Consider the following 14,793-nt stretch of genomic DNA (forward strand, 5'->3'; position numbering starts at 1 on the left):
ACCCGACCCCAGCATTACTTGCCCTGGGACACTGTGTTATCCCCCCTGGCTGTTTGCAGATTTATTTCAATATTTAATTAAATTTCACGCATGCAGTTAGCACAGGCAGATTGCACTGCAGCTGGGGGCCGGAACCAAGCTGCCCCCAAACCCCCCAGAGAATCACAGACAAATAAATCACAAAGATTGACAAGAAAGGAGCTTCTTTCTCCATTTTTTGGAAAGCCTTCCCTCCTAGCAGCCCTTGGGATTGGTGGGGGGTGCTTTGGGGTGACACGCTTAAGCACAGGGGCCTGCCATGTGCTGAAAAATTTTGGCGTCACCGGCCATGCTGGGCTGCAGCCAGTGATTAAAGTGGGGTTCGCCAGCGCAGGAATGGGGACCCCCCCGCCCTGCCCCGGCTCCCTGGCTTTAGGGTGCTGCAGGGTGCCGGCAGGTGCAGCTGGATGGTCAGGTGTTAAGCCAGGCCTTTAATCAAGACAGATGCCAAACCAGCTGTAGTGACTGGCATTGGTTCCACCTCCCCACCCAGCTCCTTCCCGGCATCACCCTGCCACCAGCTCAGGGGAAAAAGTCCCTTTTTTGAGAGTGATGGCTTAATTTTCCACCCCGATGGGAGCAGTGGAGTTTAGGGAGGCACATTCCTGACTGGGGCTGCCACGGTGCATCCTTGGTGCATCAGCAGATGGGTGCAGAGGGGTCCCACGGAGGGGTTTTTTGGGGTAGTGGTCAAAAACATCCTTTGGGGGCCAGGTGGGGGGCTGGAGGGTGGAGGAGCCCCAAGATGCTGCTGGGAGACCCCAAAGGTTCTGGGGGTGGGACGCCCTGCTCTCCTGGGGGGCCTTCCCAGTGCCATCCATGGCCAGGGGTGGCCCCAGGCCTGGTGGGTAAGCTCAGCCCTGACGCAGCCCTCCAGTGCAGCAGGGTGGCTCTGGGGTGGGGATTAAGGTTTTTGGGGCAAGCATAGGGGTGAGTTGGGGATGGAGGCGGAGGTGGATCTAGGTGAGCCATGTTGCTCAGCTAGAGGCCGCTGCACTCACATCCCAAACCGGGTGGGCACCCCAGAGCCCAAGTGTGCCCAGGGCAGGTGCAATGGCCACCACCCCATTGTGGGGTGCTAGGGGAGGCAGAGAGGACCCCCAGCCATGACCTCATCACACCACCCCCACCAGCTGTGCCGCCTCCCTGCTGCCTTGGCCGGTCCTGCCAGCTGCATGGATCCAGAACGTCCTTCGAGGCCCAGCCCTGCCACAGCATTGCGTGGCCGTGGCAATGCTGGGAGCAGCGGCCCCCAGAGCTTCCCGGCCTATCCCAGCCTCTCCCTGCAGCCGCAGGGGCTGGCGAAACCAGGGAAAGGCATTTCCTTCCCTTCCCTTCCCACCCACACCCTGACCGGTGCCCACAGGCAAGGAGGGTGAGGGAGAACAGGCTGGGTGATGGCCCAGGAGCTGGGGGATGCACCGCATGCCCCGTTTTCAGGGTGTCCAGGTCCCTTGGGTACCCCATGCTGCAAAGGGCCACACCGGGGGCTTGCTCGTGGTCCCAGCTTGGGACAGGGATGTGTCCAGCCTTTGCCAGCCCAGGGTTCCCCAGCATCGCACAGGGTGCAAAGCTGCTGGCTCCACAGGTGGGTCTCTGCTACCGTCCTCACCTGAGCACACAGGTTTTGCTGCCCCTGGCTCTGCTGCAGCAGGGTTTGGGGACATTGACAAGTCTGTTGTGAGCTGACACCCCACCTGCCCTCGTAACAGGGTGCTGACAGCTCCTGGCCTCCGTGGTGGGTGCTCTGTCCCCCAGGCGAGGGACACGGGTGTCCCCAGAGCGGATGAGCCGATCCCCAGCTCTGCAGTGGGGATGGAGATGAGGGGTCAGGGGGACTGTGTCACCCCAGGAGCAGGGATGCATCGAGCACTGGGGGTGGTGGGAGAGGGATGGTGCTGGGACCAAGCTGTACAGCAGACACCACCATAACAGCACCAAATCAGCTGCAGAGGGCCTTGCTGATGGCCACCTGTCCCCACCACTGTCCCCATCCCCCTGGCAAGCAGCATCGGGGAGTGGAGCCAGCTGATGATCAGCCTGGCCAAAACAAGAGCAGCCACATGATTTTGGCTCATCAGTTCCTGAACTGGTTTACCCACCAGACAGACGGACAGACGCTAGGGCCGGCACAAGGGAGACGGCAGGAATGCACCGCTGGGCTTTGGGCAGGATCAGCCCTGCAGCGCCGGCACAGGCTGATGCTGGGTTAATAGGGCTGTGGCCACAGAGGAGGAGGGGGCCTATACAGGCACTTCAAGGAGCAGCATGCACAGGGAAAGGTCTTCTTTGGCATCTCCTCTGATATCGTCAGGCCTTGTTTCTCTGCCAAACTCTGATCATCGTGGATCAAACTTCCTTCTCCGCGTACAGACAGCCTCAGCAGGGATGGGGGAGGCACCCCATGCTCGTTACACCCCTGCTAGCTCTGCAGAGCACAAGAAGGGTTTAAAAAGCCGATGGTGGCCTGGGTGGCACAGCATGGGCTGTCATGGGAGCTTTCTCTTCCAGCCATCCTTGGGAAAGCCAGCGCAGGTGCACTGCTAACAAACAGCCTGGGGATGCGCTCAGCAGGCAGCTGAAGCAAGTCTTGCCAAAGCACCTACTCGGGGGCAGCCCCGCGCTCAGCCTCCTCCTCTGCAACAGCCAGCAGCCATGGGCCGGGAAGAGTGCAGGAGCAGGCAGGAGGTGCGGTGGCATCTCCAAGGAGCACTGCCGGCTGGGGATGCACGGGCAGGGCTCTCCAGCCAGTGGCAGCATTGGTGGTGGTCTGGGATGGAGCTTCCCTCCCTGGAAGGGCTCAGCTGCTCCTGGAGCCCTGGCAAACCCATGGCACGGGTGATGCCCCGAGGGAAGCGGTTTCACACCCTTCCTACGCGGCATGCAAAGAGCTCTCCTGTACCTCAGGACAAGCAGCCAGTTTAATTCAATGCCCATAGCTCCTGCACCAGCAGAAGCCATGAAGGGGTCACCCCTGCCCACCAGCACGCAAGACCAACCATGGTCTACGGCACTCTGCTTTGGCTGGATGCTCTATTCCAGACCTACTCCCCAATCCAAACTGCATCCACATGTCTACAGCAGTCTTTTGGGGATGGAGAGCCACAACTGCACCAGATGCAGGTGCACTAAGTATTCATGCAATGGCATTTCTCATTTTTCTCTCTATTCCTTTGTTAATTAATCCCCACCACTCCTTTTGCCCGGTTTGACCATGGCAGCATCCCCAGTACGGGTTTGCTCTCTGTGCCAAGACCCGCTTCCTGAGTGGCGTCTGCTTCCTTTCCCCCACCTGCTGCTGCTCCTTCCCCTAAAGCCTGAAATTCAGAGCAAGATTTGGCTGGATTTGGGTTCTTTTTGCACTTTACCAAGTTATTCCAAAGAGCAGGTGGACTAGAGGACAAGCAGTTTGGGGCAGAGCAGATGAAGGGGCTGGTGTGGGTCACCAGTGTGGCAGCATGCCCCATTTCTGATTATTTATTCCAGACAGGCGCTGACAAGCACAGCAAAGGCAATGCATTTCTCTTCTCGATGGACTCCAGGTAGCTGAGAATAAGCCACTCTTGTTTCCTTGCAATAGTCACTTCTGTGTTGAGCAAGACTGCTCCCAAAGCAACCACCACACATGCTGCAGGGTGTGAGACAAATGCCTGCAGCGTCCGGGAAGAAATTCCACCTACCTGTGCAGGGTTGCATAAACAGCCACAGCCAAGTGCTTTTCCGCCTTCCTCTGAAGCACCAGCCGCCCTCCACCTCAGAGGTATTCAGATACTATGGAGATAGACTGTAATGAACTGTAATAACACATATAAATACCACAAACTGTTGGTCTGTCACCTTTAAATAACAAGTCTCCTTTCCCTTCCAACCTACACGCACACTCAAGCATGGAAATGAAAATACTTCCAAGCTGAATGGCTGTCACGTAGGAAGGTGGAGGGAGGTGGGAGCCCTCTCCCCACGGCTCCCAGCTGACAGCACCCTTGCCCGAGGGCCAGCACAGCACCCACCACGGCGCCGGGCAGGACCGGAGCGCACCTGCCTGCTTGCTGGGGGCGCAGACGCCGCCCGGGGCCTCCCCGCGCTGCAGGACGCAGGGTTTGGTTTGCCGGCAACTCAGACACCGCCTGGCTTCATTTTCACAAGAGGTGCATCATGACCTGCAGGCAACTGCCAGGCTGGTGTGGTATCACAGTGCATGTGCTGTCACATCATCCCCGCATGAACGCAGCTGCTGCAAGAGCCAGGGTTGGGGGACCCAGTGACAGCTGGTGAGCCCCCCAGCTACTGCATGTCCCTCCTGCCACCGCGCACAGGTATGCAGTGCAGGACCCCCACTTTGGGGCACAGGGAGAGTACTGTGGGGTGTGACGCTGACTGCTGTGCTGGGACGGAGAGCAGCTGGGGGCTACCCACGAAGGGAGAACTAGCACAGTGACACCAAGTTCTATCAGAATAGCATTTAAAAAAATAATTTTAATGTTTAAGATACACCATCTGTTTATTCCACAGGAGGATCCCACAGCCTGAGTTAGCACAAAGGTTGGGAGCGGGCACAGCCTGTGGTCCTGCTCGGCAGGCAAGCATGGGAAGAAGAGATCAGTGCCAGCACAGGGTCGGGGATAACTCCAGCAGGCTCATCCCTGACGACACACTTGCTCAAAACCAAAGCTCAGGCCCTGCTCAAGAGAGGCACAGGCTCAGGGTGCGCACACAACCATGCAGGCAGTGGTACAGCTGTGTCCCTGGGATGGGAGCACCCACCAGGCAGAGCCCCAAACAGATGGGTCGATCCGGTACATTCTTCAATTGAAGCTCCACAGGGAGAAAAGGCACAGACCTTTTGCCTCCATGGATCCCACCACCCTTCCAAAACCCCTTTTCCCCTAGAAATTGCTGCCTCCCCAGCTCAGGAGCCTTATCACTCAAGCACACTGGCAGCAAATCTCAAATTATTCACTGATTCCCCACATAGAGCCTGGAGAAAAGAGCCAAAAGGAGTTGCACGGAGCAAGCGTCCTCCTTGTGTTTTCACAGTAAGGAAGCAAAGGCTTTCCAAAACACCCCCAGATGCCACCAGCCATGGAAACACTGCATGGATCCCAAACTCAAAAGGCAGATGCCTTTCTCAGTCACAAGGACATGTCAGTGACAAGGCAGGAACAGGCAAGTTAAAGTGCATTATATCACCTGGTCAGAGCAGGAGATGGAGACACCTTAAGAGTAATGGTACTAAAACTGCTGGAAGAAAGCAACTAACCCTAGTGACCTTGGGCGCAGGGCTGGGCTTTTCACACCAGCTGCAGGTACTGACCAGTGAGTAGGAAGCTATTCAGGAACTAATCCTGAAAACTGTAGTTTCCTCCTCTTGCTTTATGGAGTAATCTAAAGGATGTAAACACCCATTCAAAATAAGGACACTGCTGCTGTTGCTTCAAAAAGTAACTCCGAGCACAGTCCCACAGACTATCCTGCTCTTCAAGCGCAGTTTACAGTTCGCCGTTAGATCTCACTGTTGTTTGCAAATTGTTTCTGCCTTAACTGTGCAAAAATTACTATTTTGCTCACTTTGAGCCCCTGTAAGGAGGCACCTGGAAAGAAACTACGTAGCTGGAGCAAGTTTGGCTCTGCCAGGTAAGCCCTTTCCAAAGGAGCTTTTTAACACCTCCTCATCCCCACAAAGACTAGCCTTCTGCAGGAGAGAGCAATTTTTCTGGTCTGGCATCCATCGCCAGCAATGGACACAGGGAGTTTGGTCAAATCCATTTGAAAGCAACCTGGAAAGTGTAGGAATACTGGAAGCACTTGTAAACATCACTGCAGCGCACTGCCAGGACATCCTGCTTCAGCCCCCTGTGCCATCTCCAGACGCTGTGGAGCAAAGCTGATTCAATGTGTCTTGGGAATTAAAGAATAAATCCAGTTCATGGGCACCCTGCTGTCATCACTGCTCAGAACGTGCTCTCAAGCAGGCAGTGGCATCCACAGCCCGTGGGACACACCTCCTGGGTGCGAAACCACTCCATCATATGGCTGGTGTGGCCTCCGTGTCCGCAGGTCAGGCAGAAATTAGAGGAGCCTCGCACTGCCACGTGACAGATAGCGCACTGGAAGGTGAAGCCCTTGCAGATGGCACACTGGGTGCCGCGCACCTCGCTGCGGCAGTGGCTGCAGTACACGCCGAACTCTGGCCAGAGGAAAGAAATGGAGAGCAAGACAATTAGTGCCGGCAGAATTGTGGACAAAGAAGCCCTGCATACAGCCCCTCTCTTCAACAAATGAGTTCCTTGAACCCAATGCCCAAGAGATCTGCCTCAAATCTACTTTAGGGTGGGATGATGGTATCTTGGAGAGGTCCTAAGTTTGGTCTCCATATGGGAATAAAGACATGGGCATCAGTGTGCTGGGGCACAGGCTGGCCCACCAATTCCTCTGATGGCTAAACTGCTGTCGGTTAGGAATGTGTGTCAGGTTTCTAGCTTGGGACACAATGACACATGCTGTGGAGATGAAGGCTTCCTGCTGGTCTCGTTTGCCTCACATCACTATGAAGTGTAACTAAGAGCAAATGAGAATGGCCTTTGCTTCTCATTATGGAGACAGCACAGAGCACACTTGATGCGTGCTGTGTCAGTGTCATGACTATTAGTCATGGAGGGGCAATGCAGTGGTCAAAGTCACCAATTTTCACTCCAGATACTCCCGGGGGGGGGGGGGGGGGGGGGGGGGGCCTGGTGACAAGGTGAGACTGTAACAAGAGCTAAGCAAGCAACCATTGATTCTCTGGCATCTCTCACCCGCCTCTCTCCTCCCAGGTTAAGTGCATCTTTTCCCAGAGGCCTAGGAAGAAGAGAGTTCTGGGCAGCTACACTGTTGAAAGCATTTTGGGAGAAATGTTCTATTTGCCTATGTCTTGGCTAGCTCACCCACAGTTAGAGATCTATCAATTTTACAGATGCATTGTAAGGAGACTTCAGCCCAGAATCAGAGATTAGGACAGTGCATATCTGGGCTCTTATTCAGAGGGAATAAAGAAATAAATAGCTGAACATTGCTCACATAACAGTATGTGCATTTCCAGCGTTGCTGGAGAAACTTGCAGTCTACCAAGCCCCTGATCCAAGATCTGCAAGCCTCACCTCCACCCAGAGTGGCAAAGAAGCTAAAACCATTTGCTGGCAGAACTAACCTCTGGGCAGATTGATGGACACACCATCCCACCTGCTGACTGTGTGATCCTAAGCCCCTGAGGCAGAGCTGTGTCTCTGCCTGGGCAGCCGGAGCAGACCAAAGCAGGGACTCACCAATTCCTTTGTGGGGATCAGGAGGACAAGAGACAAACTTCAGAACCTCAGCCCGCTTCTCTCGCAAGCCCCAGCGATAAAGGATTTCTCCATAGCACTTCTTAAAGTCATCAAATTGCTGAGTGTTGGCAGGGTCCAGGAGCCTAGAGGAACAAACAGCATTGTCATCCACCTGACTGATGCTCTGAGACTCTGGTTGCAATCCTCTTCCCAGTGATGGCTATGCAACCAGCTTGCATCGCTAGAAGAGCAGCAGATTAGTTCCCATGTGTTGCTGAAACACTGCTGAATGCTAACTGGTCTGGCCTTTGCTTGTTTTACACTCAAGGGTGTGATGAGTCAATGGACTACCCTTTGGGACCCCCACCGTGGCCACTTATAGATGTGTCATATGCAATCCCAGCAGAGTTCATCCACACTATGAAGCTTCTCCGAATGAAAAGGTCTAGGAGCAGGCATGCTACTTCCCTTCTAGTTTTCACAGCATCGACACAGACCTGGCTGTGGAGTTCCAGCTGACTTGAGCACAGAGTGACACATCCCTGAATACCCGAGGCACACTATAACCTACCTTTTGTTTTTCTCATGCTGGTCTTTCTCACGCTCCCGATGATCAGGATACATTAGGTTTCCATAGCGGAAGTCATCCGGAGAAGACTCGCACCAGGGAGTGGAGGCCTGCTCCGTGTCTTTGTTTGCTGCAAGCATCAAAATGTTGTGAGCATACCTCAGAAAGCACAGCACTCATGAGCACAGCCTCATCAAAACTGGGGTGGGGAAGGAGACAAGGAAGACTGCACATTCGCACACCTCAGTTTTCTCTCTAAGACATGGTCGTATCACTTTCTGCATTCCTACAGACACTGCCCTGCCTCAGAAAACTACGTGCCAACCACTACTTGCCAGTACTCCTACTGCGCTGCTGGTGACAGGATGGGAACGGGGATAGTCAGGCAGAGAAATCTAACATGGAGGAATCCCTCTTACCTTCCACTTTAGACAAAACGTATCCAGGGAATCAATCCCATGGAGTTTGCTTGGTAATGTTATCCCCGGCAGGCCTGGGCTCCTCTTTCCTAGTCAGGGAGGACTCTGATCGCCAGGGCTGCTGTTATGTAAAAGGGCCTCTGTATGTAAGGTATTGCTCTGGGACAGGGAGAAGACTGCTAATAACCACTATAAGAGCAAATCAGCTCTGTTAACCCCCATTCTCATTCTTCCCCATGTCACAGATGCCTTGACATTGCACTGAAAAGCTACAGCTTTGGTGCGAACAGGGCTGATGCTGCCCCAAAGCCATTTATGTCACTAGGAATCAGTCAACAACTTCAACTCTGACACTGAAGCCCTTAAGAGTGACTTGTCTTTGACACCTTCACAGCTCAGCAGAAAGTGTCCTCAGGCCTGTGGGTGTTCATGCCACCGAGAACCCAGCCTTCCCAACTGCTGCTGTTTTTCCAGTGGCAGGAGAAAGCACAACATTACTTCTTCCTCTGTAGACTGTGGAATTAGCTGGCTGATGACACTGCAAAGCCACTCTCGATAATCACTGAATGATCATGGCAACAGGGAGAGGTGCCTGAGGACTGGAAGGAAGCAAATATCACTCCTGTCTTCAAAAAGGACAAGAAGGACCCAGGGAACTGCAGGCCAGCCAGCCTCACCTTGATCCCTGGGCAGGCGACGGAGCAGCTGATGCTGGGAGCCTTTTCCAGGCACATGAAGGACAAGGAAATTATCAGGAGTAGTTGGCGTGGATAACAGCCTCAAACTGCGCAAAGCACTAGGGCTGTGGAAAGCTTATGGCACCTGGCAGCATTGAGGCAGTCACCGCAACTGCTTGCTATTGCCAGGCTGGAAACAAAACGGTACAAACTGGTCTATGTCTTTACTTGTCTCCAACTGGAAAAGGCAGCAGTGGGAGCTCTTGGCCCTGGGTTAACCTGCTATCCAGGGTGCTAGGTCAGTATGTCTAGGGCCTTTGTAACAGTTTCTTTGAGTGGGACAGCATGCTACAAAATCAGAAGGGGCAGGACTGCCAGACCATCGACATGGTTACTGGCAAGCCCTGCTCACTTCCAGCCACGGACTCACATCACATTGGCCAAACCCCGGAAAGCTGCTCTGACAGAGCATACGTACAATCACAGCCAGTACTAACTCCCTTTTTTCCTCACCACAGGAGCCATCTAAACCCTAAGCCAGAAGGCAGGCAGATTCCTCTGTCTACTACCCAGGTCTCGGTACCTATGCTCCAGCCTCCAGTGCCAAGTCCAGGATCTGACATGCTGGAACAGGAGCCAGAGGAAGTAAAGCTTGGCTGTTGAGGGGGAAAGGAGAGGAAATCATGTCATCTACATGAGAGATGTTCAACAATATCCAAGACAAACAGGAAAGAAATGGTGGTCATACATATCGGCTGTGGGAAGCCAGGTTGGAGGCACGCTGAGGAAAGGGGCCGTAGGAGTTTGGGCACCCCTGTAGCCTGGATTGTGCTTCAAACACACTGCACAGCATGGCCAGGGTCTGCACATCATGGAGCTGCGAGTAATGAGCCAGCCTGGGAAATGAAGAAGACAGACACTGTGAGACTAGGTAGAGTTCAGTGGCAAAAGCATCAGGACTCGAGGGCAACTAATTTCAAGCTTGTTGCATAAATCAATATGGGTCACATTACTGCCCACAGGAAGCATATGTGCTCTGCAGGACTGGCTTGCCTTTTCTGTCCCACCTTTGAGGAGCCAAGTGTTCCTGAAAACATTCGTGGCCTAACAGGTGGGAGAATGATGGGAGCTCTGGGAATTCAGCAGTACTCATGGCGTCATTATCACAACTTTGTGCAGCTTCAGGAACAACATCCACAGAACCGATTTTAACTGTATGTAAAGATGGAGCCATTAGACTCCCACCCAGCCACAACGTCTTTTTGACAAAACCCTCTGCATGCAAGTATCCCGCATCTAGATTTCAAGGCAAAACCCCGCCACAGGTTTGCTGGATGGCTGTGAAGTTCCTGGATTGCTTTGAAGACTGAGTGTGATGAAGAACAACCTGTGCTCCCCTCCCACTGCTGCCACATAGCAGGAAAGAGCTAGGTCAAGCAACAGTATGCAAAGTATATATACCATACAAATCCTGTGCCTCCAAATAGGGTATATCAACAGATAATATCAATTACTAATTATGACCCCTCCAGATTCACTGGCAGGAGGACAGCTGCAACGAGCACTTGGCTTTGAGACCAGTTGGAATATTCCCCAGTAATGCTATATGGCAACAGTGAATCTGCAGGTGAACAAATCAGCTGCACCAACATACTCATTTAGGAGGTGAAGAGCAGAAAACCAAAATCTCCAAGTCAGGCATTGTGCGCATGCTGGAAAGCAGAGCTCCAGCTGCACCTGTCCTATTGCTCAATTTTAGGCAAAGACACCTGGGTGCTAGACGGAAGGCCAAATGCTGCCTCCTGTATGTCATAAACACACTTGCATCTTCCCTTCCTGATGCATCTCAGGCTTGAGAGAGGAAAAAAAAATTTACGCTGTGGCACTATTCCAAGTGAATGATGCCACACAGCATACATAGTTATGGAGAGCTCTCTTCAGCAACCATTCCCCAACCCGACCCTTCCCCAGCATTCAGACACCTACAAAGACTCCAGTAACTGACGTCCAAAAGGATGTTGTGCCCAAGGTATCTCCAAATCTGGGTCAGACTTTGGTCCAAGACAGAGATCAGTGGCTACCATGGCCAGTGACCAAACCTGGCAGACAGGAAGGAAAATCATCAAAGCTACAATTAGAAATAGATACACTCCCAGGGCATAGGTGTGCACAAATTCATTCACAGACAGGTAATAATGGAGCTTGCTTTTTTTTTTTCCCTAGGAGAAGGGAACAGTTTCAGCCTGTGTCACAAATAATATATAGAGTAACACAAAACAAAAGTTTTCCCTGTCCCACTTGCTTTGAGTTTGAGTTAAACTGAAGAACAACCGCCTATAGTCCATCAGACCTGTCAGTAGTCCCAGAGCTGCTCACTGTGAAACCAGAAAGAAAGAAACAGGGAGAGAAACTGAAACAAGGACAGGGCTGAGTACAAGAGAGCACAGAAAGGAAATAGGAAAGGCGCCACTTCCTACATTGCTATAGACCACATCTTACATGTAACCTGCAACTCAAGCCTCCACGTCTGCTAGGAGCGAGGCAAGCTGCAATACAGGCTAGAGTTACACGGGGCAGGGAAAAACAAGCAAGAAACAGATATCTCAGAGAAATCTTGCTGAAGTTATTCCACCCAAGCTCTGCTCCAACATGGGCAAACCAGACAGCAAGATGAAGCACCTTCTCTCTCCTGGACTAGCAGAACCCACCAAGAAGTAAGACAACAGCTTGAGTTTGCTTCTGCTTAGATCAGGTAAGCCTATGCATGTTCCCTGCCCAGATCTAGGAAGAGCCAAATGCTCAGGAGAGGTGCACAGGCTCCTCTGGCAGTGCCAGCCCGCTCCCGTCTCTTTCAGGCACTCCTGAGTCCTGTCAAATGTTCTGCCTGTTGTGATGGACTGATCACACAGAAAAGGATAGGCCGAAATAGCCATTTTTGTCCTGTGCTAGCTGAAGGTAAGTGGCTAGCCCTGTTCTGGGGCTCAGTCCCTGGGTTCAGACTCTGTTGGAGAGAAGTTTAGCTGCAGTTAGCACCCAGTGCCAGCACAGATGAATACCAAACAATGGAACGACTGCATAAGTAAGACAAAATCACCGATGAAAATGCTGACAAGCAGCTAGGCAACTGTGTGCATAGCTACTCCATTTGCTAACTTAAAAGTAGGCTGCATTCCTCATTTTGCCTGCAGGAATTCCCTGAAAAAAATGTGCTTCACTCAGTTTGGCAAAGGGCATAACACAATCTGCTTGCAGGCCTGAGAAGGAATCTCTCTGTGCCAAGAGTCAACGAGGTAGAGACCACCTCTGTGACTGTTCTACAGGCTTCAGTTCACCAATCAGAGACTCCCTGGAACAAGTGCTGAACACAGGTGGCTGTTGGGGTATCAAGGTGACAGCAGAAGCCATTTGAGGGTAGCACAGCATGCCGAAGAAGAGGTCTGATTCAATGTAATACCTGTACAAGATCCCTCCGTCCCACAGCCAAGGCTGAGGCAGCATTCTTCTGGCAAGTCTCCTGGATATTATTCACATTCAGGCTAAAAAGAAAGGAGATAGCTCAGCTGTGGTTGGCATGTTACCTATGAAGGTGGGGAAGGTTGGGGGAAAATGGTACTGGCAGCAGCGAGTAGCCCAGAACTTCCACATCAACACCAGCCTGTGAGCATGGCTAGGATCCCATCCCTTCCTCCCCTGTTATTCACGGATCACTGACATACTCCTGGCAGCTCCCACTATTCATCTTCCCTAACACACTGCACATCAAGTTCAGCTCCAACCTAGCTCAGATTGGTCCTAAGATGCACTGCTTCCAAGGAGATATCGGACCAAACTTATGCCAGGATACCACCAAGCCAAGATTCATTCTTGTCCCTAGAAGGTGGTGCTGTCAGTTACACGGTCCTGTTCCCATTCAGCCTGTTGGTCTGCTCTGATTGACCTGGAGGGAGATGGCGGTATGTTGTGGAGAAGCAGGCTGGTCTTCAGCCTGTTTCCCAGTAGGATAGCACAAACACAGGGGAGTCTCCAAGAGGTTGAGGAAACCCACATGGGCTTTCCTGCTTCCTGAAACACTTGACACTTTTACTGCTTAAGATCTTACAGCAAATGGAAAAGGGTCAGGCTGTTTACACATGAGATATCCAGAAAAGAAGAGTCCCAACAGGTCTTTTTAAAGAGCATTCTTTTTAATAATATAGAAAAGAGAGAAGAAAGATTTCTTCTCTCTTTTTTCCTCCCCCTCCTTTAAGAAGGGAAAGCTGCTTCTTCCCTGAATGTCCACAGACTGGAATTTCTGTGAAGGACCAGATAGTATTACCAGAGCTAAGGAAGCAAAAATTCAGGAACAGAGATTTTATAACTGTCTGAATTAGACAGTTTGGAAAAAGAAGCTCCCTGTTTAAAAAAAACACACTCCCCCAAATCCCCCAAAAATCCAAACACCAAAAAAAACCCCACAACCACAAACCCACCCCTCCCAAAAAATCCCAAACCAAAACAAACAGAACTTCTCCATCCTTTCCATGAAAGCAGACCTTGCTATATAGACACACTGTCATGTACAACCAAGTCTCCAAGTGTATGGGGCACTCCAAATACTTCTGAAAATAAAAAGCATTATGGGCTAGTAACAGTTTTATAGTATGAGACTGTCCATTTATCAGGATTTTTAAGCCTGTGCATTTAAGTGTGGAGTTTAACATGAGATCTGGGAAAGAATTTGTGCTGATAATTTCTCTCTTGAGTTGATAAAAACCTGAACCTGCAGTGATGCTGCTGGAGCACTGGTTCAAATTCTGTGTACAGTACCCCATCACAAATTTCTTCTATCACACTTTTCAGATTTATAGGAGACAAGTCCACTCTCACAGGCAGAGAGGGATACCGTAAAAAAGCAGCAAGGCAAAAACAGAGGAAGAAGGTAAGTAAGCATCCAAAGATCAGCACCAACTGATTTCAGGATTAAACCATGGCAATGCCTAAGACAGCTGCTTTCATTTGGGAAAGGATGCCAACTTGTACTCACATGTAGAGCTCCCCTAGCAGCTTGTGGACAGGCAGCAAGCAGGAAATATCTTGGATAATAACTTTCCCAGCAGCTTTGATGGGTCGGTTGTTGGCATCTGTCCCTTCTCTTTTGCCTTTCCACCTCCTTGATTTCTGCAGAACAAATGGCAACGTGTTACTGGGGAGGAGGACTGCAGTCATCTTGGGCCAGGGAACAAAGCACTAGGGTCAGGAATAATGCAAGCAGCACCCAAACCTGCCTTTCAGAAGGCTCTGTGTTACCCTGGAAAACACCCATGACATGCCCAGGAGAAAAAGCATCTCCATCTGCAGGAAGTGAAAAGCAGGTCAAGGCAGTGAGCTCAAGGTCAAACTCACTCAAAAAGTATTTTGTGAGTTCCCCTGTGAAAGCCAGTAACAGAACAAATCAGCATCGGGATGCCAATCAAACCTGGGCAGGTTTGGCAGGAGGACGGTTCAATTATCATTCTCATTAGAGGTCTGGTCTGGGAACCCTCTGCACACAGACCACCACTGACTTCAGCTGACATCAGCAGAGACATGTGTGAGGCAGGTTCTACTTGCCCTTTAGCTTCAGGGCTAGCTGACAGCTCCAGATTGTCTCTTTTGGTCTCTTCTTTCAGTGTTTGAGTATACCCCTGTTTAGTGCCAGGACAGGGCTCCCACCTCCTGCTTTATCAACAGCTTCAAACAAACAACGGGCAGCTGATAAAGCAGGGCCCAAGTTTTCCTAGCAAGGATCCTTAGCTACCATGCTCACA

General features: G+C 51.6%; 1 protein-coding gene across 2 annotated transcripts in view; it reads right to left on the reverse strand.

Annotated features, from left to right (window-relative positions):
• Positions 1 to 4,495: 4,495 nt before the first annotated feature.
• WDR59 (WD repeat domain 59) overlaps positions 4,496 to 14,793 on the reverse strand; it is a 50,479-nt gene continuing 40,181 nt past the window's right edge. Inside the window, exons 19-26 of one of the 2 annotated variants that reach the window (XM_064459253.1) lie at positions 14,031 to 14,164; positions 12,462 to 12,543; positions 10,994 to 11,106; positions 9,756 to 9,903; positions 9,591 to 9,663; positions 7,915 to 8,041; positions 7,344 to 7,486; positions 4,496 to 6,226 (exon numbers count right to left, since the gene is read on the reverse strand). In XM_064459253.1, coding sequence (XP_064315323.1) covers positions 5,991 to 6,226; positions 7,344 to 7,486; positions 7,915 to 8,041; positions 9,591 to 9,663; positions 9,756 to 9,903; positions 10,994 to 11,106; positions 12,462 to 12,543; positions 14,031 to 14,164 — 1,056 coding nt within the window. In that variant the 3' untranslated portion in view covers positions 4,496 to 5,990. Of the gene's footprint in view, positions 6,227 to 7,343; positions 7,487 to 7,914; positions 8,042 to 9,590; positions 9,664 to 9,755; positions 9,904 to 10,993; positions 11,107 to 12,461; positions 12,544 to 14,030; positions 14,165 to 14,793 lie in introns of those variants that run through there. The other variant, XR_010374232.1, reaches the window with a different exon arrangement.

Source organism: Phalacrocorax carbo, chromosome 8, assembly GCF_963921805.1.
Source record: "Phalacrocorax carbo chromosome 8, bPhaCar2.1, whole genome shotgun sequence".
Lineage (NCBI taxonomy): Eukaryota > Metazoa > Chordata > Aves > Suliformes > Phalacrocoracidae > Phalacrocorax > Phalacrocorax carbo.